Source organism: Eptesicus fuscus, chromosome 10 (assembly GCF_027574615.1).
Source record: "Eptesicus fuscus isolate TK198812 chromosome 10, DD_ASM_mEF_20220401, whole genome shotgun sequence".
In the NCBI taxonomy this organism is placed as follows: domain Eukaryota; kingdom Metazoa; phylum Chordata; class Mammalia; order Chiroptera; family Vespertilionidae; genus Eptesicus; species Eptesicus fuscus.
Window position 1 is genome coordinate 14,827,868 of NC_072482.1, and position 25,083 is coordinate 14,852,950.

At 32.4% G+C, this 25,083-nt stretch overlaps 2 protein-coding genes across 5 annotated transcripts in view; one reads left to right on the forward strand and one right to left on the reverse strand.

Annotated features, from left to right (window-relative positions):
* SUPT3H (SPT3 homolog, SAGA and STAGA complex component) overlaps positions 1–25,083 on the reverse strand; it is a 433,324-nt gene that overhangs the window by 355,824 nt on the left and 52,417 nt on the right. The window contains exon 1 of one of the 4 annotated variants that reach the window (XM_054722656.1): positions 18,264–18,271. The exons of 2 other annotated variants lie outside the window; for them this stretch is intronic. Coding sequence is in view for 1 of the 2 variants with exons in the window: in XM_054722654.1 (XP_054578629.1) it covers positions 13,035–13,072 (38 nt within the window). In the remaining variant the exon portion in view is untranslated. Of the gene's footprint in view, positions 1–13,034; positions 13,163–18,263; positions 18,272–25,083 lie in introns of those variants that run through there. One more of the 4 variants, XM_054722654.1, reaches the window with a different exon arrangement.
* The window catches only part of RUNX2 (RUNX family transcription factor 2), a 222,206-nt gene continuing 215,522 nt past the window's right edge, over positions 18,400–25,083 (forward strand). Inside the window, exons 1-2 of the mRNA XM_008153225.3 lie at positions 18,400–18,591; positions 18,794–18,917. Of these exons, the coding sequence (XP_008151447.2) occupies positions 18,454–18,591; positions 18,794–18,917 (262 nt within the window). The 5' untranslated portion in view covers positions 18,400–18,453. The remainder of the gene's footprint in view (positions 18,592–18,793; positions 18,918–25,083) is intronic.

Sequence of the window (25,083 nt, forward strand, 5' to 3'; positions counted from 1 at the left end):
TACTAGACATGTAAACAATGAGAACAAATGACCAATACCAAAAAAAAGGCGGGAGCGGGGAGGGGGGGCGGGGGGGCGAGGGGGGCGCGCAGTCAATATTAACTATCTCTCAGTGTGCCAGATATTAGATTTAGTAGGCAAAGACTTCAAATTAGCAATAAAAATACATCTAAGGAACTAAAAGAAACCATATTTTAAAAATTAAGCCCTCAGTGTGGCTCAGTTGGTTAAGTGTCATCCCATGCACTGAAAGGTCACCGATTTGATTCCCAGTCAGGGCACATACTTAGGTTGAGGGTTCAATCCCCAGTCAGGGTGCATACAGGAGGCAACTGATCGATGTTTCTCTCACAGTGATGTTTCTCTTCCTCTCTCTCTCTAAAATCAATTTAAAAAACATTTTAAAAATATGCTAATAATCCAATTAAGGTAGGACATCAATAAAGAGATAAAAGTTATAAAACATGGAAAATGTAAATACTTGAATTTCAAAGCACAATAACTGAAGTGAAAATTTCGCTAGAGGCACTTAACAACAGATCTGAGATGGCAGGATAAAGATTTACTAAAATTGAAGACAGTGAAAATAAAAATTACTTACTCTGAAGAAAAGAGGAGAAAAATGAACACAACCCCAGAGATATGTGAGACAAAAACAAATGTAAAAAATGCATGTGATAGGAGTCTCAGAAATAAATAAGAGTAAAAAAAGGGAAGGCCAGATATTTGAAGAAATGGTTAAAACTTCTTAAGACAATATACAAACCAAAGGACATCAATGAATGCAGATAGACATTGTTTAACATTTATTTATTTTTGTTTTGTGAACCTTAAATTCTTAAATGTAATTTAGTCTAGTTTGTGGCTCTCCAACTTATTCCATTGATCTCAAATCAATTTAAAGATAAATTCTAATAGCTCATAGAAATAGTTCTATTTTAGAGGTGTCTTTCTGATATGACATATAACTGTTTCTATAATATTATATAACACAACACTTTACAAAGAAAAGACAATTGAATGAGATAATCATTAAGTATCTACTATTAGCTCTTGTGATATGTCTGGAATTCTGGAACTAAAATGTACAGGTTATATGGGCTACAACTCATAGGAAAAGATAATTCAGGTACTGGTAAAAAATACAGATGGAAGTGATTAGGGCACGAAGTCCTTATCTCTACTACCCATAAAGTTTCAATCACAAGTGGATGTGGAGGGCAAAGGACCAGAAGAGAATACATAGTAATATATGGTAAAGCAACAGAAATTCAAGCAGATAGAGACTACATGGCTCTGATTACATCATCAGCCTACAGGGTCTCAGTAGAACACAATTCTTGGTAGAATTCATATTCTGTGTGCTGAAATTCACACATAGAATAGTGCACACTACTTGGCTCTCCCATTAGGAAATATAAATTAATATTATCAAGTCTACAGAGGTCTTTTTCTAACTATGGTATAAAATACCAATTACATACTGACAATGTTAAGAAGAAACTGTTGCCTTTAAAAAGTTCCATTACTATCTTACTTCATTATATTACAACTACGAAAATAAGTGTGTGTGTGGGGGGGGGGGGGGCGGGCGGAGGGCGCAGATAATTTGAAAATATTTGGTCAAAGAAAAAGCCCACTATGACTAAAACAAGATGGCTAATGATTTCATCTTCTTTTGGAAAATGACCTCATCATGACAATTAGCTTACCAACTAGCTTCCAAAGCCACTAACAGTAGCTTACAAAGTCACAGCTGTTACTTTTTCTAACAACTAGAAGTTGATTTCATTTCAAATGTCATTCCACAAGAACTGAATGATTTCTTCAAAGTATTACAACTTATGAGCAAGAATTACATTGAAGAGAGTACAATGATAAGTCTGTGAGTTGCTTAATAAAGATAATTATAAAGAATGACAGAACAATCAGTTAAAAAACACTCAACTGCGGCATTCTTGGACAACAAGCAGACATATTTAAGAGAACTGTGCATCATTCATGAGTAAAAGTTAACATAAAAAGTGCTTACTTTAACCTTTAAGCAATATAAAAATCATTTAATTGACAGAAAAGGTAGGATGTAAACTTTTGATAACTAGTTTATTTCAAAGGAAAAAACAGGTGAATATTTGAATCATATTTCTGGAAAAAATATTCAAATAATTCATGAAATTGAAAACTTTCAGATCCCAACTATAATGAAAAAACTGTCACTAATGAAAATTTTTGTGGAATTCCTGTTCTTCAAGTTTATTACCACATCTTATTAAAATCTCTTTACGAGGAAGCCCCTAATCTGTCTTTGAATTCCAACTTCTATCTGCTACATTCCCCAGCCCACCTCTACTCACTCCATTCAAGTAGATGTAAACGAAGGTAGATGTGGGATTCTCTAAGATACTCTTAAAACTACCCCTTAATAAAGACAACTCATAAGAAAGAGCACAACTTTTTGCCCATTCTCTATTCATCAACCCATCTTTACACCTGTCATTCCTCTCTTCCACTGAACTGCACTTTGGTGGGAAAATATCAAGCACTGTGACAATCCTATATAATAAAAGGCTAATGTGCAAATAGACCTAACTGTGGAACGACCGGTTGCTATGACATGCACTGACCACCAGGGGTCGGACGCTCAATGCAGGACCTGCCCCCTGGTGGTCAGTGAGCTCCCACAGGGGGAGCGCAGCTCAGCCAGAAGCCGGGCTCACGGCTGGCGAGTGCAACATCGGTGGCAGGAGCCTCTCCCGTCTCCATGGCAGCACTAAGGATGTCTGACTGCCAGCTTAATAAAGATAATTATAGACAAAACCAGTTTGGCTCAGTGAATAGAGCGTCGGCCTGCGGACTGAAGGGTCCCAGGTTCGATTCTGGTCAGGGGCATGTACCTTGGTTGTGGGCACATCCCCAGTGGGGTGTGTGCGGGAGGCAGCTGATCGATGTTTCTGGCTCTCTATCCCTCTCTCTTCCTCTCTGTGAAAAATCAATAAAATATATATTTTTTTAAAAAGATAATTATAAAGATATTGTATAACACAACACTAGTTAATTTTCTTTTAAAAAGAAATGAATATGGAAGGGAAAGACAGGATATAGGAAAACAAAGAACTGACAAGATTCTCTATATATAACAGGTTAAGTGACCAGAGGACCATACATATGATGTGCACTGACCACTAGGGGGCAGCACTCAACGCATGATCTGCAGAGCTGCGGTGATTTGGCAGCGGCAGTTCTCGGGTGACGCACCCTGGAACCAAAGAAGAGGGAGCCTGATTCCTTTCAATGAGCACGAATCCATGCACCGGGCCACTAGTCTACTATACTAAAGGAATCAAAAAACAAAATTTCAAATCTGATGAATGGAAGAATGATGGTGTCATTAAGAAATAAAAGTGATGCCCTGGCCAATGTAGCTCAGTTGACTAGGCATCATCCAGTGCACCAAAAGGTTGCTGGTTCAAATCCTGGTCTGGGCACATACCCAGGTTGCAGGCTCCATCCCCAGTAGGGGGCATGCAGGAGGCAGTCAATTGATGTTTGAGTTGCTTTCACACTGATGTTTCTCTCTATCCCTAACCCTTCCTCTCACTCTAAAAAATCAATAAAAATGTTTCTAAAAAAAAAGAAATAATAGTGTCATTAATTACTGTAAATTGGTGCGGCCACTGTGGAAAACAGGATGGATGTTCCTCAGATAATTAAAAATCCAACTATCATATGACCCAGCAATCCCACTTCTAGGTATTTATCCAAAGAAATCCAAAGCACTAATTTGAAAAGATATAAACATCATTGCAGCATTATTTAAAATAGTCAAGATATGGAAGCAACCTAAGTATCCATTGATAAACGGTTGGATAAAGAAGGTGTGGTACATACACAAAATGAAATATTACTTGAGCATTAAAAAAAGAAAGAAGTCTAACAATTTGCAATAACATGGATGGACCTAGATGGCAGAGATTTTGAAATTATCACACTAGAATTTAAAATAACTATGACCAGTATGCTAAGGGAGCTAATGAAACAAGTGAACAACATGTCAGAACAGATGGGTAATATCAGCAAAGAGAAGAAAATGCTAAAAATAAATGACAAAAAAGGAAATGATAAAATAAAGAAGTCAAACCACTGTAAAAGAAATGAAGGTTTTTTGTGAGGGTTTTTTTTGGGGGGGTGGGAGGGGTAGGGGGCTCATCAGTAGATTGAAATGGTAGAGAAAAGAATCACCAAGAATGAAGATATGTTACAAGTTTCTAGAACTGAAAGGTAAGAAGAAAAAAAATGATAAATGAAAAAAAAACATTCAAGAACTGTGGGAAAATTGCACAAAAGTAACACACATGTAATGGTAATACCAAACAGAGAAGAAAGAGAGAAAGAGAGAAAGAGAGAAAGAGAAAGGAAGGAAGGAAGGAAGGAAGGAAGGAAGGAAGGAAGGAAGGAAGGAAGGAAGGAAGGAAGGAAGGAAGGAAGATTTATTTGAAGTGACATTGGCTAGGAATTTTCCAAAATGAATGACAGACACCAAAAGATCCAGAAATCTCAGAGAACACCTAGCAGAATCAGTACCAAAATATTGACACCTTAGGCATATAATTACCAAACTATGGAAAATCAAAGACAAATAGAAAATCTTGAAAGCTGCCAGAAAAAAAAAAACACAAAAAAAAAAGCTTACCTATGAGGTCAAGAAATTACATTCAGAAACTATGCAAACAAGAAGATAAATGAAAGATTTAAAGTGTTGAAAGAAACAACATATACACACAAACATTGAATTCTATCCGCAAAACTATTCTTTAAAAGTGAAGGAGAAATAAAGACTTTCTTGCCCTGACCAGTTTGGCTCAGTGGATAGAGCGTCGGCCTAGAGAGTGAAAAGTCCCGGGTTCGATTCCAGTTGAGAGCATATACCTTAGTTGCAGGCTCGATCCCCAGTAGGGGGCATGCAGGAGGCAGCTGATCGATGTTTCTCTCTCATCGATGTTTCTAACTGTCTATCCCTCTCCCTTCCTCTCTGTAAAAAATCAATAAAATATATATATTTTTAAAAAGAAATAAAGACTTTCTCATAAAAAAAGAAAAAGAAAAAACAAACAAAAAAACTTGAGGAAATTCATTACCAGTAAACCTGTCTTGAAAAAAATGTTGGAAGAAATCCTTCCAAGAGAAAAAAAATTATATAAGTCAGAACACAGACCTATATAAAGAAAGGAACAGCATTAGAGAAGGAGTGCTTGTCTAATAATATTTATGTTATTTCTTCTTAAATAATACTAGCAATGATATAGTCAGTGATTATAGCTTTCAGATAAGCGATATGAATGTCAGCAATACCATAAACAGGACATACTCTTTTATAAGATACTTGAACTACCCGTGAAGCCATATGGTATATTGCAAAGTGGGCTTGAATTAGTTTTAAGTGTTTATTCCAAACTCTATAATAACCACTTTTTTTAAAAGGGGTAAAAAAGGATAATTGACATGGAAAGGGAGAAAAGAAAATGGGATAATATAAAATGCTCAATAAAACCTGGGAAGGCATAAAAAGGCATAAAAAGTGGAAGGCGAAAATAAGAAATAAAGAAGAAGGGCACTGATGGACAAAAGTTACAAAGTTACAAATATGAGAGATGTTTAAGTGGTGAAAATAAAAAGGAATAAGCATTGCTAAGAGTGTCACTTAAAATGGAAATGGTAGAGAAAAGAAACAATGCTGGGAAGATATTGAAGAATTGGGACCTGTGCACATCTCATGTCACTGTCTCAGAATAGCTACTAAGTTGCTGACCTGTTGCCTAACTCAGTTCAAGGACAAACCATAAATATCTTGCATCAAGGACTGCTACATGGACATATACTGTCATTACTTCCTCCTTACCATGGCAACCAGATCTACTATTCCTCACCTTGAAAGGAGCCAATCCCTTCTAACTGAGCCACATACTTTATTTGAATAAATAATTTAAATAAGAACTGTACCAGTGTTTTTGCTTTTATAAATCTTGCCTTCCTTTGTTCTCTCTGGAGCACATTTTAGGTTGCTACCTGAATTTGTGTGTCCTGGGTTACAATTCCCCACCCCCTTTTTTCCTGTTCAAATAAAAGCTTTTTACTTTTTATTACAATCTGAACCTTTGTATTTTTTTTATTTTTAGTTAACAATATAGATCCAACTATATCAAGAAACACACTGTTGAAAATAATTCACAAGTTTAACAAAATTTCAAACTAAATGAAAAGGAAAATACAATCCATCAAAATTTGCATGTGCAGAAAAAGAAGTGTTTAAAAAGAGAGTTGTAGCATTATATGCATTTAATAGAAAAAAGATCCAAAATCAATAATCTAAGCTTCCACTTAGGAAATAGAAAAAAAAAATTAAACCCACAGTAGGCAGAAGATACAAAATTTAGAGCAGAAATCAAACTGAAAACAGGAAATCAACAGAAAAAAATTAATGAAACCAGAAACCAATTCTTTGAGAAAAAATGAAATGTATAAATCTCTACCCAGGTTATAAAACAAAACAACAACAAAAAAACATGAGAACACAAATTACTAACATGAGGAATGAAAGAAGAGGACATCATTACTTATCTCATGGACATTTAAAAGGTAATAAAGGAATACTAGGAACAATTTTATGCCCCAAAATTTAATAACATAGATAAAATGAACCAATTTCCTGAAATACACAAGTTACCAAAACTCAGACAAGATAAATAAATTATCTGAATAGGCCGATATCTAATTTTTCAATTGAATCAATAATTAATAACCTTCCAGAACAGGAAGCACTAGTCCTATTCACTGGTGAATTCTAGCAAAAATTTAAGGAAGAAATTCTCTACAACCTAATCCAGAGGAAACATTTCCTAACTCATTCTATGTGGCCAGCATTACTTAATACTTAAAGCAGACAAAAACATTGCAAGTAGGAAAAAATACAGAACAATATTTCCCATGAACATAGATGCAAAAAATCCTCCACAAAGGATGAGCAAATCATATCCAGTAATATATAGAAAGAATTATACACCACAACCAAGTGGGATTTAGTCCAGGTATACAAGGCTGGTTCAACATTTCAAAATCAATTGCTAAAATCCATCATATCATCAGGTTAAGAAGAAAGGCCAAGTGTTCCTAAGCAATAGATAAAGAAGAACTATCTAAAAACTCCAACACCCATTCATGATAAAAATTCTCAGCAAACCAGAAATAGAAGGGAACCTCCTCAAACTGAAAAAGATCATCTGCAAAAAATGTATAGCAAACATCACACTTATCGGAGAGAAACTAGATGTGTTCCTCCCTAAGATCAGTAATAAGACAAGGATATTCCCTTTCACCACTCCTATTCAACTTCATCCTGGAAGTTCTGGCTAATGTAATAACTCAACAAGAAAACAAATAACAACAAAAACTAAAAATAAGGTGAAAGAGCTGAACACCTCCCAAAGAAGATCTATGGATGGCAAATAGGCATAAGAAAAGATGCTCAACATCATTTATCATTACGCAATTGCAAATTAAAATGCCAAGGTGCCACTACACACCTACTGGAATGGCTGAAATCCAAAACACTGAGCAAAGCAAATGCTGACAACTATGTGGAGCAACAAGGGCTCTCATTCATTACTGTTGTGAATAGAAAATCATACAACCACTCTGGACATTTGAGCAGTTTCTTACAAAGTTAAACATAGCCTTACCTAACAATCTAACTAATACTCCTGAATATTTACCCAAATGAGTGAAAAACTTAGGTCCACATAAAAACCTGCATTCATATTTACAGTAGCTTTATTTATAATTGCCAGAAACTGGAAGTAACTGAGATGTCCTTCAATAGGTAAACATATAAACAAACTGTGGTACATCCACACAACGAAATATTATTTAGCAGTAAAAAAAGAAATGAGTAATTAAGCAACAAAGAAAGACAAGGAGGAGATGTAAGTGAATATTGCTAAGCGAAAGAATCCAGTCTGAAAAGGCTGTATTTTGTATGATTCCAACCATATGACATTCTGAAAAATACAATACTATATACAGAGTAAAAAGACCAGTTGCTAAAATAGTTGAGATCCTAAATTTTATGTAATGTTTAGTTAAACAAAATTTTATGGGAATTTTTAGAAAATATATTCTGTATGATACTACAATAGAGGATATATAAAATCATGCATTTGATACAACCTACAGAACTACACAACATAAAGAATAACTCTTAATGTAAACTACTGACATTAGTTAACAACAATGTATCAATATTGGGTCATCAATTAAGGGAGGACACCAATGCAAGATTTTAACAATAAGGAAACTGAGAGCTGGGAATAACGGAACTCTTTACATCCTGCTCAATTTTTCTATAAAATTAAATCTGCTAAAAAATAAAACCTATAAATTTTTAAATGGGTTCTTTTTGATATATTCAGTATTAAACTTTATTATGATTTCATGCAGTAAAATATTACAAAACAATTCTGCTATATTTATCAACTATCTTGATAATGCATAACTTCTTCCAGAAATATGCAATCTTTAGAATTCTTAATTTTAAAAAATGGATTGATAGGTACAAAGGACAATAGTCCTAGAAATTTAAACAATACAAAGAGGTAGCAAAATAAATAATACTTAACCATTAATTTTTGGGCCAGATTCTATTGTCAAAGGTTAATTTTCCTACTAAGTGAACATTAAAATTTTAAATGCCAAAACTTGTTAATTTAATTTTGGATGAAAATATTTCCTACATAAATATTAAATATTTCCTTATCTTTTTAAGTAAAGTATGTTTAATATCATATTTCTCCTGTCAACTAGTTTATTAAATTGCTACAGTACAGTGTTACTTTTTAAATATATTAAGGTAGGTAGGGCAGGCTTAACTTACATTAAATAACCCTAGATCCAGAGACAAATGGCAGAGGAGGGGGGGTTAGAGAGCAACCAAAGGACTTGTATGTACACATATTAGCATAACCAATGGACACAGACACTGGGGCAGTGGGGGCTTGCCTAGGGTGGGAATGGCTGGGGGGGGAGGTCAAGCAGGGAAAAAGGAGACATATGTAAAACTTTAGACAATAAATTAATTAATTAATTAATTAATTAAAAACAAAAACAAAAGAGAAAAAAAAAACCCTAGATGACGCTTTTTGAGTCTCTATAGGTTAGTTTTTTATGTGTTGCCTTCCCAGGAAGGCTATGTTACTCACATAGTGATTTATGTTAAACAGACAATAGCCAGTGCTTCTAGGGGAGAAACAGGAGAAAGAATGCTCTTTTACGATGAAATTATGAGTTATATAATAATTTTTGAACTGTCCGATCCTTAGCTGTGTATGTAATAACTGGAATTGCCTAAAATGACCATAGATAAAATAATATATATAAATTATTTCAAAATAAGGTGCTCAACAATTTGAACTATAAACTTTTGCTTAAAGTTATCTCCTTTACCTGTAGCTCAACCTAAAACCTTAAGTATCCTATATAATAAAAGGCTAATATGCAAATTGACCAAATGGCAGAATGACCAGTTGCTATGACGTGCACTGACCACTGGGGGCAGATGCTCAGCACAGGAACTGCCCCTGGTGGTCAGCGTGCTCCCACAGGGGGAGCACCGCTCAGCCAGAAGCCAGGCTCATGGCTGGCGATCTCAGCGGCGGTGGCGGGAGCTTCTCCCCTTCTGCAGCAGTGTTAGGATGTCTCACTGCTGGCTTAGGCTCATTCCCTGCATCAGTCAGACATCTCCCGAGGGCTCCTGCACTGCAAGAGGGCACAGGCCAGGCTGAGGGACCCCCACCCCCAAGTGCACAGATTTTGTGCATCAGGCCTCTAGTTAATACATAAAGGTCTCAAATTCAGATCAGGATATGAGTTCATTTGCTCATTGCTAATATTTAAAAGAAAGGTTATTTTCCTGCTAAGTTGATGTAACGATCACCATCATCCAATAAATAGTACTCACTCTATCTAATGTAGGTGAAGCCTCAGAAAATTAATTTATTTTGGATATTATGTCCAATGGTGGGTGCAATGAATGTTCTGGAGATTCAGTAATACCAAAAATAATTCATTTTCTACTCAAATTTAAATTCAAATATAAATGTAAAAGAGGGGAAATAACTCATCACAATCACTATGAAATATTTTATGCTTGCACATTAAACCCAGTTTATTGAAAAAGAAATATTTCTGTGGGTGAAAGGAAGTTTAGTATATTTATTGATAATAATGAACAACTAGATAAATTCTCAGATTAATGATAACCTTCAAATACACTATAATCAAGATTATTTATTCCAACCTTATCCCTAAAAGGATTTTAGATTGACATAAAGCTATTCACAATATTTAATAATTACATGATCAAGATGAAATTGCACTATTCAATTCAACAGACAGTTATGAAGGACCACGGATGTCATCTTTCACATAAAAATAAACAAACAAAACAGATTTTATAAATACTTTAAGAAAAAAATCCATTATAATATGTAAATTAAAAGTTGGATCATTTTTCAAATATTCTTGCCTTTTCTATAAAAGAAGATATCCACTGGGCCACAAATTTCTATACATGAAGTACAGGTGGCAGGAGTGGGCAAAGTACAGAGGCCAGCTGCCTGTTTACAAAGTTTTAATTATTGTCTAACTGACTGCTTTCAGACACAATGGCAGAGTTGAGCAGTGAACAGAAACTCTATGTTCCATAAAGCCAAAAATATTTACTATTTCGCCCTCTAGAGAAAAAATGTACAGACCTCGGTAGGATATTAACTAATATAAATACAAATTCAGAATTAATAATTTGCATAGAGAATATAGGCTTCTGCCCATTAAAATACTTCTTGAAAGAGTACAATTGAAGTTAATAGTATATAAACAATTTAGTAGCAGTAGTATTCAGTAGTATGAACTTTATGTGAATGAACTTTTTAAGGTTCTTTTATATACAAGGTAAGGCAAAAGTAGGTATACAGTTGTGAGTACATGGAACACAGTTTTTCATTATTAATTATTGTATTATTTTCCATACAAACAACTATAAACCTATTTTTGCCCTATACTCTTTTTTAAAAGCATCCAGTTCAGAATAAATAAATGACAACATCATAATTGTTTTGGTCCTCTAGAAATCTCTAGCATACTGGTCTAGCTCTGAGTTACTGTTACACAAATGTAAAATTGTAAAAGTTGCTATTTTCAAAAATATTATACTATTTCTTATTTATATTTGCCATGTATAAATTTGTGAAAATGAGATGTTTTATGGTGAATAGAACAAAAATGTAAAAAATAGAACTAAAATCTCAAATTGTTATGTACAACCCAGTCTGTTCATATTCACTTATTATTAAAAACTATACAAATAAATGAATTTTCCCCAACTATCTGATTTCACTTTGAAATAAAATAAATCTCTATACACATTCTCCACAAAGTGCTCCACCTTTCAGAAGTCACTATTTAAGTTTAAAAATAGTAAAATGAATGTCTGTATACCCTTTGCCAGAACTCACCAATTGTTAATTTATGCCACATTTGTTTTATGTATGTATTTGTTTAATCATGGTATTAACTTCTTAAAAATATCTCATCATTCACCTTTTTTAATAAGGATATTTCCTATTATATACATGCAATAGTATTATCACACTCAATAAATATGCCATAGTATCACTAATAGCCATTTTCCTCAAATATCCTAAAAATAACTTATAAAACTTTTTTAAAATTCTAGCATTCAATCAAGGTTCACATACACGACCAACTTCTGAAAGGTAAGGGCCAAATTTTTCTATAGACAATCTTTTTGTATATACTATGTTCTCTCTTCTTTCCACAACTTGTTCTCTGAAAAAGCTGTAGGAACACAATTTCCCCAGTACTTTCCTGCCAGACCATTAAGCAATGGAAGGGTATTGCAATAATAGTAGAGAGAAAACTGAATTTCCAATTATCTCTGTAGATTCTGTTTTCCCTATGAGAATACCTAGAATGAAACTGTAATCTTACCGTAGCTGGTTACAATATTTTATAAACATATAACTAACCAACATGCATTGATCATCAAGTGAAAAGTCTTATAACTATTTACCTGCCAAGGCTCAAGAAGTTAAGCTTCTTAAGCTTAATCTTCTTATCACTAGTAACTTAAGAATCATAAATAATTATACAAATGTATTTTATAAAAAGAAACATTTTATAGAAGTCTAAAGAGAGATCTTGACTAAAAAAGCCAGTTTTAGAAGACTAAACATACTTTTTTTAAACATACAGTCAATTTTACAGTTCACTAAGTTGAATAAAGTTTTAATCATCCCATAAAAAGACTAGATGGCTTGCATTTTATGACTATGCATTAAGAATTTGACTTCTCTGGCCATTTGTTTCGATGCTTTTAAGCTTTTACTAAAATGTAAAACTTACATTTTGAACAATATGTTATTGTATAAATATTATAAAAGCTGTACTTCTGAATAACAAGAACCATAAATTTTTTACCATTAATGTAATTGAAGTAATATGAATATTTTAACATTCTCTCCTAACTTATTTGATCTTAAAGTTCAAATTGGAGCAATTTTTGACTACTAAACTATCTTGAAAATTGAGATTTCCAAAGGGAATACTGTCAAATTTATAAAAGCAAAAAGACCAGTATTCTAGTGATTCATTTTCAATATATTTTCTATATTGTTAATTATGTCTGAATTCAAGTGTATTTTCCAGTGTAAATTATACACAAGGCTTAACAAATAGAGACTAAATGTGCAATCGCCTTTACTAAGACCAATGAAAAATCTATACACAGCAATGAAATTGGCATGCAAATAAAAGAACTGTCAAGACATGTAACCCTAAAAATAAGCCTACAATAACTATTTTAAAGGCTGTGTGTGGTCTCACCCATATATTTTGGCAAGATGCACTCTCTCCAACCACAGCTAGATTCATCCAAAAGCAGTGGCACTGGAGAGCCTCTGTCTCACCTGTCAAAGCTGAAGAACGTTGTTCCAAAGACCACCATGAGTCCATGGAGAAAAGCCACAGTGCTACAGCTGGTATTGATAAGCAGTCTCTGAAGGAGAAACTACTTCAAACAATTAAGCAAATCATCCTTAATAGAGATATAGACAGAGAGATAATATGTTAATCTTTAAATAATGAGATGACAAATACCATGCCAGATCTGACACAGGTAATTTATATGCTGGAATACTAAGAGGGGATCTTTCACAACTAACACTAATTTAATAGTCTTTTCTATTCTTTCTCTGATAAAATTTCTATACATTTATCAATCTAAAACTCCACTATGTTCCCTTTTTAAATCTTAAAAACCTCCCTTGTAAAGCTGCATAATTCATATAAATTACTAAGGTACTAAATTCATCAAAATTGCTATAGTCTGACAGCTAAGAGCACAGAAGATTAAGATTTACAAACAGAAACCCTAAGTATATTAAAATCTGACCTTTTCAGAAGATACCATAATATCTTTTTCAACCACATTATAAAAGCAGTTTACATTTTGCTTTAGACTAACCCTCTTTAGAGTAAAGCATATAGGTTGATCAGGTAAGCTATAGGTAGGTTAACATAAATAAAAAGACCAAGAAAAACAATTACTCTGAAAAGAAATATGCTTCAGTGGACAATTCAAGCCCCACCTCAAACCTGGTAATAAAAGACAACTTAAAACAAAATGGAAAGAAATATACCTGAGCTGGATAAAACATTTAAATAATCATGAATGTCTCATCATGATTTTACCTACCAAATGACAATGTCCTCTAAATACATTTAATACTGCAACAATTTAATTTCACCCCCTTGAAAAGAAAGGGGGTGCCGTTTTGTGCCTTTCCCAGGAAAGTTAATATCCAAAAGGTTGTCATTATAAGACAGTTTTCCTACAACCAAGTCCCACAGCACAAAGTTACCACAGAGCTCCAATGTACTATGATGCCCCGGTTTCATTTACTATATTCTCTAAATACTAAGTTCCAAGAAGATTAGTTTCATTTTTCCCTAGATAGATTTAGTATGTTAACTAGCATAGTTGGGATATTATTTTTCTTTGGTTTTGTCAGTAGCATGTTTGATATAAATTTTATTAAGTGGTAGTATATGTAACATTGCATTGTGGGTAGTAGTTTCCTGCTTTAGCCTAGCCACATCCTCAGCTGTCATATGAGCATGTTTCCCATATTTTCTGCAAGTTCTCGCCTTTTTTTTCTTCTTAGAAAAATGACAGCATTAGAAGATGAATTGTTCCAATAATTATAAGAAACATGAGTTATTTATACAGCTACATTACACAGTATGGATCACTCTGCACTTCGAAGAACAGTCAAAGGGGGAAAAACAAATCCTCATAATTAAAGTGCCAATGTCATGTGAAACAATATGTTAAAGTAAATTAACATAGAGGAAGAAATTAAAAACTGTTAAAAAGGAAGAAAATCACTGTAATCAGATGCCAATACCATCTAACCAATGAGGTGTACATATAACAGTGTAGACATAACAATGATTTGCCTTGAAAACTTAGGTGCTTCAAACCTGCCAGGTGTTCATTAGTGAGAATTAATGTCAATATCTACTACTAGAACCTTAAGAATCTACTTTGAGACACTATAGAAATATCAAAACAGAGAAAAAGAAACTGAAAAAGCCTGGAGGAGAGAGGGAGGAAAAGAGGGAAGAAAAAGAGGGGGAAAGGGACGGGGAGTACGAGGGAGAGAGATAAGTTTAGTATTTTCTCTTTTGGCATCTTATTTCCACATAATCTCACATTTAGACAGATAGCTGCTAATACTAACCAAATGAAGTTGTTCCAGCAATCATGGACATGGTGGTGCTTTTGGTTTTTACATAATTTAATTAAAACAAACTGAGGAGGAAAAAAAATACTCATTACAAAAAGTAACACAAAATAATAACCCTGAACACACGATCACAGAAATATGCATGCAGTTGTGTACACAGTAAAATTAATATCTCATAATCATCATAAATTAAAATACTAATAATGTATTTAACTAATATAAAAACTTTTCAAATAATCAATATAAGGCCCAAAAAATGCTATATCAGCTTAAATAGCTATACATCAAGTCCAAAAAAAGTCAAAAAATAAATTGTCATATATCAAGGTAAAACAATAAATTAAGAAAGTGTCTTCCTAAAAACCTCATTATCAGTGAGAAAAATTTAAGCCAAATTAGAATGTCTACAATTAATAAAAAACATACATCAAATCATTTGGCCCGGTTGTTTTCAATTAAAAGAAAAATTGAACAGCACCAAATAGAAGTTAAAACAATAAAAAAAAAAACACATAGAAATAAGCACAATATTGACACTGATAAAACTATTGAATCTAAATAGGATCATTAGTTCAGAAAATAAAAAAAAATAATTCAAAGGTAACAATGAATATATATGAAACATTTAAAAAACTATTCTACTGTTATATAGTCTAACAGCATACAATATAAAAAGTTTGACCAATGTTGACAAATTTAGTAAATACAAGGTAATGGGGGAGCAAGATAACTAATGTCTTTACTTATTGAAATTGATTTCAAGTTCAAAGGGGTATTTCACGTCTATGGCATTAAAGTACATAACTTATACAACAGACCTAAATTTGTTACTTACATCAACATAGCAAATACTAACATAATCCCCAAAAATGAAGTTTTGAGGGTCTTTGAAAAACAACAACCAAAGAACTCTGTGGCTTGCATTTCTCATTTTAAGCATCGTATAAATCCATAATCAAGAGCTTCATTTGCAGTGACTTTTTTGAGTCAATCTCTCTTTATTACATGTGGTAAGTTACTTCTAATTAAACAAACTCTCAATTATTATATATGTAACTTTATCACTTGTTTTTTAATTTTTATCACAAAGTAATATTTGCTTCAAAGTGGATATACTTTCAATTTAGAAAAAGAATGTGTAGATAATGAATATACAAACTTTAAGCACATGACTTCACTGTCTTTCTTCTGCCAGAATTTGATGGGACTCACACAAAATATAAAGGTCATATTTAACAATATCTACTAAACTCTTACATAATATGAGTGATTATCCTGACCCAAAAATTATGTGCAGGAGGGTTACCCGCAAAAAGAGAAAAAGCAGGTAATAGATACACAGATGTTGAAAATTATTCAAATGCTTACAAAGTTAGGTTAGAGGGCCAATGTGCACATAATTTTTTTAAAACATTTAAGGGAGAAAATATTTAGCTAATAGTTGGGGTTGTAAGACGTCAGAGAATCCTTACACAGACACTAAAAAAACATTTATTTGCCATACTATAGCGGCTACCTAAATTTTTTCAACTGCCTGATTCTGCTGCTATTGTATGTGCATATGGAACTACATTTGGAAATTCCACAAATTATATAAACAAAGACCTCCTTTAGATATAGATCAAACCAGTACACCATAGTTATTTTAAAAGTGTAACTAAATAACTTTTCTCTTTTGTATGAATAATTACATTAAATGAAAGCTTTTACTTCTCAATGTAAAATGTTTACATACACAATCAGGCATAAATATATATTTAAAATGAAACACTAAAGTGCATGTCTAGTGTTTTATCACTAAAAGTTTGTTATGAGAAAGTTCTGGACATGTGAATAATAAAGGATTAAAATCATTCCCATGTCTTCCCTGTGCATTTTGGGCAAATCAAATATTTTGTGAAGAAACTTATGAATATGTCTGCACATTTATCTTTATCTAATATAAACCAAAAGCAGATAATGAACTGTGCTGGGAAGTCCATAGGAAAGGATATTTTGGCTCTAATACCCTCCTTAGTGTTTCCCAGCCCTTGCTCCATTATCTACCCCAAATAATGTTTTGTAATTCACTGTCTCCGCCCACCCTCTCAGTCATTCACTCTATGCCACTCCTAGTTACTATCACACTAGGAAGAAAAGTCTAACATGCAAATTCAGAGTGGCTGATAAATGGGAAAAAATGCCTAGAAAATTGGTCTGTTCAGCTTTATAATTTTTGTTGAAAAATACCCCATTGCTCCCAACTGATGAAAACAGGAAGCTCTATTCATAAATATGAAATTCTCTGCCTATGATATATAATCATCCTAATAAGAAAATGAGTTCTATACATACATGTCCAAAGGGGCAAAAAAGGAGATAGTTTCCCAAAGATGTTTCCAATTTTCTTCTGAATCAGAATTAGCAAATCGAGACGACTAACATACTCTGTCTGTGTGCATTATTTCTTGCTACACACAGCATTTTGCAATTTATTTCAAAGCTTTCATTATAAACAAAAAATACAGCTTCTGTTAACCCCCTCTATTCTGAGTTTATCAAACCTAATATTGAACAATCTAAGTTACAACATAAGAATTTTACTTTATACATGTATAAGATTTGCTAGCAAAGACTCTGATGTTAAAGTTAAAATCCAAATAAACTAAAGAATTATGCAAAATGAATATAATTCCTTGAAAAATAAAAATCATTACAAGCATAAAGAAAACTAAAATTCAGCCAATAATCTGTTACAATTCTTATAACTGATTTTTATAAATCCTTAAACTAGTCATAAAAGAAAGGTATAAATAATATAATGATACTAATTACATTTAATCCATACTGTAGGAGCCGGCATCTAATATTGATCATACATAAACTAGACAGACATGATTTAACATTTGTAAAAGGAATCCCCAGACTAACACTTTCATGACAGCCAATTACAGTCAAGCCCAGCAAGCAGTTTGCAACCAGACCTTAAGAAAGGTAAACTTTTTTACAATGAGTTACAGATTCACAAGTTTAAGAAGACAGGAAAAAGAAAAACAGAAGGACTCCAATCACCCAGCAAATATGAAGCAGACCCCAGAATGTGATACAATCCAAAGATGTAAATTATTGTAAATCATCACTGTTGTTCAGAATTTCACACAGCCTCTTGAGCCAATTTTGCTCACTTTTCCACAGACACAATAATGAACTAAATAAAAGGAGGAGTCAAAAAAAAAAAAGTGGGGGTGGGGGGAATAGAAAGGAAAGCCCTTAACTGCAGAGTTCTGCTCTACAAATGCTTAACCTTACAGGAGTTTGAGCTCCTTCAGCATTTGTATTCTATCCAAATCCTCATGAGTCACAAAAATTAAATAGCTATATCCTTCTGGATGCCAGGAAGGGCCTTACCACAAGCCTTTTGTCAGAGAGAGAGAGAGAAAGAGAGAGCAAGAGCAAGGGGGGAAAAAAGCCACAGTGGTAGGCAGTCCCACTTCACTTTGAGCACTGTGAGGTCACAAACCACATGATTCTGTCTCTCCAGTAATAGTGCTTGCAAAAAAAAGGAGTTTTAAAGCTTTTGCTTTTTTGGATTGTGTGAATGCTTCATTCGCCTCACAAACAACCACAGAACCACAAGTGCGGTGCAAACTTTCTCCAGGAGGACAGCAAGAAGTCTCTGGTTTTTAAATGGTTAATCTCCGCAGGTCACTACCAGCCACCGAGACCAACAGAGTCAGTGAGTGCTCTCTAACCACAGTCTATGCAGTAATAGTAGGTCCTTCAAATATTTGCTCATTCTCTTTTTGTTTTGTTTCCTTGCTTTTCACATGTTACCAGCTACATAATTTCTTGACAGAAAAAAAAATAAATATAAAGTCTATGTACTCCAGGCATACTGCAAAACTAAAACAAGGTTTGGGTATGGTTTGTATTTTCAGTTTAAGGCTGCAAGCAGAATTTACAACAGAGGGTACAAGTTCTATCTGAAAAAAAAAGGAGGGACTATGGCATCAAACAGCCTCTTCAGCACAGTGACACCATGTCAGCAAAACTTCTTTTGGGGTAAGTGTTACCATATTTTAAAATCCTATAAGAGATGAACCTGTTAAACATAAAGGTATGTTTCTTGGATAAATTAACTGCTAGCTTTTCCGGATAACATTATATTAATGAAAATAATAATAATGCTATTTTGTTGCACTAAAACGTGAAAAATTAAATTGCTGTACATATTTGCATTTGGCATCTGTAACTTAACTACTTCTCAGAGTAATGACCTGAAATAGAAAAAAATTAAATTATCTCATATTAGTCAAAACGTTTTTCAGAAGTATAGAAATAAGGTAGTTAAAACAATAAAAAGGTTTAATATTCTCATTAACCCTTACTGAAATAAAATTAGATAATAAATTAATCAAAGTATTATGAAGTATTCATTCCGGCAGCTCCCAATATTTGAGCAAACTTCAAAAAGGAAGTAATTTTACAAAATAACAGACCGCAGAATTATCTCAACATTATGCTCTCCCATGTAAAACAGAGAAATAAATCTGCAGTGCAGCTAACATTTTAACTAGTCCGACTACAAGAAATCTATTTATAATTTTAAACTGCATCATATCATAAGCTATGTGTATAAGTTTGTTTCTAAGCAACTTTTTATAATTGAAGCATATGTTCAACTGAAATAAAATTATGTTAAGTATGTAATAGCCATTTTTAAAAGATCTTTATAGTTAAGCAGGATATCCAGGATATTAAAAAGTTTACAGAAATCTTTAAAAATTCCATGTAATTGTGCTTTTCTATATAATTTTAACTTCACATCTACACACTATTACCCATGTGTAGAACCTGTTATAAAAACAGAGCAAACATTGAGACGACTAGGATTCTTTTAATTATATTCTTGGACCTACCAAAATGAATACCGTTTAGTTTCATGAAAAATAAAACTCCGTAAGGATACCCTGCATGATTTAAAAGAGCTATACCCACTAAATCATGCTGGACTTTTAAAGAAAAACAGCCATAATATAGTCCCTTAATATTTAATTTCAAATTAATGTTGATACACAAAAATAAACTACTTCAACATTCATCTGCTGACATGGTATTATAATAAAATATCTAAACACTTACAAGATTTTCTTTATGATGTCCAACATATTCCAACTACAAGGCAAGTTTATAAAATTTTCTTTTATCCTTTAAAATAAATCTTTTGCTGTGTATATATTAACTTTGCTTTATAACTTACAACTAACGATTGGAGTTTCCTTTACTCCTCCTACTTCACACATTTTAACTGGCTATCAGAGGATCAGTCTTAGTTTAGGTCAAAGAGAAATAAACCTGAAGGGGAGAAAAAGGTTTCTCTTAAAAGGGTGAGGAAATGTACTCTGTATTTTACCAACAAAATGTAAAACTGCTGTAGTGACTCCTTTAATAGTTGTAGTGGGTCCCCTTAGTTATAACACATACAATATAATAATCACAGATTATTTTTTTAACTTAATGGTAGTCAATAAGAGGTACTCTAAATTTTTCTGCATTAAGGAAGCAGAACATAGAATTAGACTGCATTATAGATCATATCATAATTATAACTTATAAGTGAGTACTTTTGCTGTTTCTATCCAAAAATGAAAAAAAAAATGGCTAAAACTATTGTTATATGGAGGGATAACTTAAAACAGGCATCGCAAGCAGTTAAGTTACTCTTTCACAATATTATTCTGTTTAAAAATAAAATACATTTTTCTAACCAGATCGGAAACACAAGTTTCAAGGACTATTTCATCATTACAACTAAAGTTATTGATATTATCACAAAGGATATGTTAAAATGCTCTTTATTCTATCATATGAGCCGTCTTATATTTCTGTGACACCCTTAATAACTATTTCTATAGTAAATTTCTAAAACTTCACCAATTTCTAAAACAAGGCACTATAGTGAACTAAATAAAGATCATCTTCTATAGAATGTCATATATTTTTAGAAAACATAACAATTATTTTTCTGACAAGTGGAATTTATCCTCTCCCAACCCCAAATAGTACTTTAGAGCCTGTATAGAGATTTCAGATGAACCCACTACACTGAACTAATTACAGGTGAGTGGGTAGTGGACATTATGTATAGGTTATTATCACACTGCAAACATTTCACCAATCTATAATCTATTTGAAGTTGAAAATCGCACTTAGGGCTTTAAATTCTTATATGATAATTATCAAAACAACCTCCTGAAATGAAAGTATGTGCTCTAACTTGATAAATCTGTTTTTTAAAGTTTAGGCTTTTCCTAGGTGAGGGACAAAGCATACACCGGACCATCGCCTCAGCCAAATATAATGAGTGAAAAGGTGGTGTGTGAGAGACAGAGAATGCATTTCAGTGTCCTTGCTCTCTTAGCATATCATTTATCTTGAATTAACAAAGAATTTTCAATCTGTACTACTCAAAATAAGCCCATTATTTATCATAAAATCTGTTGAAAGTGATAGATGTGACTCATAGAGTATATTACAATTAAGAAGTTATGAAAATATATCAGTTGACCGATTAATATTTCTACATAAAACCTTTGTAACTGACCATAGTGACTGATTGAAAATGATGTGTGAACACTGATTTCCAAAATAACAGTTGTGGTCCATACCAGTAATGATAATTTTAGTTACAAGGTTTAATAGTGACAAAGTGTCACAACTTACTTCCAAAATAATTCCAAAATCCAGGGAGAGAATTTTAAAAGTCAAGAACAAACACAGAAGACCACTCCAACACAAATTAAGCTAAAAATAACTATGCAATTCCCAAAGACTCATATTATAAATTATTTTAAATTGTAAAAAACAATCCTAATTTTGCATGAAAAATTGTTAGATTTCACTTTTAAATTTTAGAACTCTATTAAAACGTTAAATATTTCAAAGAAATTGCATAAAATATTTTGGTAGTCTATATGACCTCCTAGTCTCTAAATTACAAGGAAGGCATGAAATATATGTGATTACATTATTATTTTAGTTATTTTTTAAAAAGAAAAAATTAATATATTCAATTACACCCTTCAAACTAATCACTGATAGTTTGACTTGTTTAAATCAGTCATGCTGAAGTTAAATTCAGTAAGATAGAAATGTTCCAGTTTGTTAAAACAACACTGAAATATTTGATGGTTAAATAAACTGCAGAGGGGGGGAAAGCTAACTCATTGAAAGCACTAAGATTTTATCAAACACACAGAATTAATCCTTATTGAATAGAACCATTCACAAATCAAAACTCACTGTTCTTCAATACTTTCAACCAGCACTAATCAATTACAAACCTTTCCTAGTGCTTCAAAAATCATATGCTTTCAATTTTATCCACTGGTGGTCCTCAAGTACTGTATTGGGGCTGAGTTAAGACATTCTGTATCACAACTGTTTTTTTCAACAAGTATTCATCTAGAGAGCTTTTTTTCCCCTCTCAAGAGCTGCTCACATGAAAACTGTGGTAATATTTTTATACTGTACTTCTTTGTTGAAGCAAAAGGTTAGGGGTTACCCAAATACCTCAACTGTATATACAAAAAAAGGGAAAAGGTAAGTATTCATATAAAAAATCCAATTGGACTGAATCATTATTTATTTTTGCATTTCCTATGATTAATGATGCACCCATGCATACTTGAAAATTGATGGCAAAACAGAGTAGCATCTCAATCCCTCTCCAAAGCATACAAATACCAACCTCCCATGCTGTTCTAACCTTTGTCCAAGGATACTAATATGTGACAACTCTGAGTCAATAGAGAGGTCATACCAAAAGCTCCTTAAAAAGCATTAGGAGTGCAAATGCTATTAGCTAAGAAAAGCACTGGAACAGTCAGTCTACTTATATAGTGTCTCTTTAAAAATATTATATATATGGTCAAATAGACAAATACCTTCAAAAGAAAAAATCCTTCCTTTGAATAATAAAAGTGTAAATGTGACAAAGCAAAACTATTTTTTCTAGTCATATACCATGTAAGGCCTTATTAAATGGGTGCTAGCAAAACCAATGCAGAAACTTCCCAATGTTACCTTAATGCACTACTTTTTTCTCCTAACAACTGAATTCCACTAAAGATAAAATTCTACAAAAAAACACACCACATGTCATTAAACTCCCATAATAAGGATAACGATAAACTCCAATACTTAATATTTTCCAAAGAGTAAAGTACTATAAGATAACTGTTTAAAGTGTATGAAAAGCCTTCATGAAATATGCAGTGTTTCATACTTTAAAATGAATCTTTAGAAAAGTCTCACATAATGAAAATATACACCTGAATACAAGCTATTGCTATTATAAATATTATGAAATTCATTGGACGTGTATTTTGATTAATGTGCTATAATTCAAAAAATAATAAGGAAATCATACCTTATTCAAAGGGAGCTTCCTTACAATTTCAACAACAGTAGACCACAAACTTTTGTCCATTCAAGAGCAAACACACATAAAACAGGCCTTACATCCCCACATAACTTTTTAAAGACCTGTATAGCAACTGAGATTAAGTGCTCTTCAATTACAGTGAATATAATACACTCATCTAATGTTGAATTCTTAAAAATTTCCTCCTCTATATACTATTTATTAAGGACATAGGGTTCAAGGTTTGAAAAAGGGTTAGATGGATATAAGCAATACCATATTAACCATTTCACGTGTTTATAGTGTTATTATTGAATAGGATGTTAACTCTGAAACATATTTCTTCATAAATGCTTTCTTTTACTAATAAAAAGCTTATCATTTTCCTAATATATAAAATGATTCCCAAATAAGATGAGCTGCAGAATTAAGAGTTCTTTAAAAGCTAGTTGCTACATAAGCATTTAATACTTGCAGTGAAAAATAATTCATTATTCATCCTATTCCCTATATTCCTATTAATACTCATAAACACAATATCTAATATATAGTCTAGGAGCAAAAGTCAAACCAAGTGCAATTTTGGCTATAATAAAAAGAACATAAATGTTACGTTTATCTTGATTAAATGATTTTCATTTCTTAAATAATTGCCCACAAAACAAGGAATTCTTTACCATATAAACATAGCAAGCAAATGCAATTTTTAAAAAATGTTTAAGATATTTTAAAATTATTATATTGATGTCAGAAGATGTATAAAGTTACAACAGTGTTCTGAAACATGTATTTAAGATTATTGTAGTAACAGTTAAGACTCTAATATCTGTACTATTTCTATGCCATCCCTTAAGAAATTAGACAGAAGAGTTATAATAGAGAAGTGACATTCCTAAAAAGGTACATCTAAATATCCTTTGCAAGAAAAATAACTTTTACAACATCATCAAATAAGTTATTTTAATTTTCAGTAAAACTGGCATTTTTATTTTTTTACAGCAATGGTGGTCTACTGAAATCATTATGCCATCAACTATAAAAATATATTTATATAAAAGACTTTTAAAATTCAAAAATTAAAATACACATTTATAGGTTCCTCTAAAATTATATGAACCATGAGTCTGCCAAACCATTGTTTACATATTCCTTATAATCAAATATCTTACAATTAAGTCTATTTTGTGGTTCAGTAAAAAAAAAAAAAAAAAAAAAAAAAGCAAATAAAGGAAAAATATTAGCTAAATCACAATGATAAGCATCAGAAAGGTTTTAAAAACATATATAGTTATATGCAGTATTTCTTTGGAAAAATGAATAATGATGCTATAGAACTTTATATGGACATTTTCATATGGAAACAAAGTATTTGCCACATAAATATAATTTTAATTTCTTTCAAATATCAGTCCAGCTCAAAATTTTAATACATAGTATATGCTTTTGTATGTGCATATGCATACGAGTGCATACACATAAGTGATGACAGCACTTGGGATAATTATTGCAAATCAGAGAAAAACAGTTGTAAATTATTGAACTGAGGTATTGTTTGTAGCTCTGTTGTGAAAGATAATTACTTTTTTGCATGTATACTAACAGAGAAATGTCAATCTGTAAAACCAATAACAGAGATCCAGCATCTATTGGGAAATTCAAGATAAAAACAACCAAAAACTATGTCTGTAAAACTCAAGACTTTATTTTCCACTTGTAAACTAAAAAAATTAAAAATTGATATCAGTTAAACAAATTATTACAGTTCACAAGAACAAATATGAATGTAATTACTCTTAACAAATA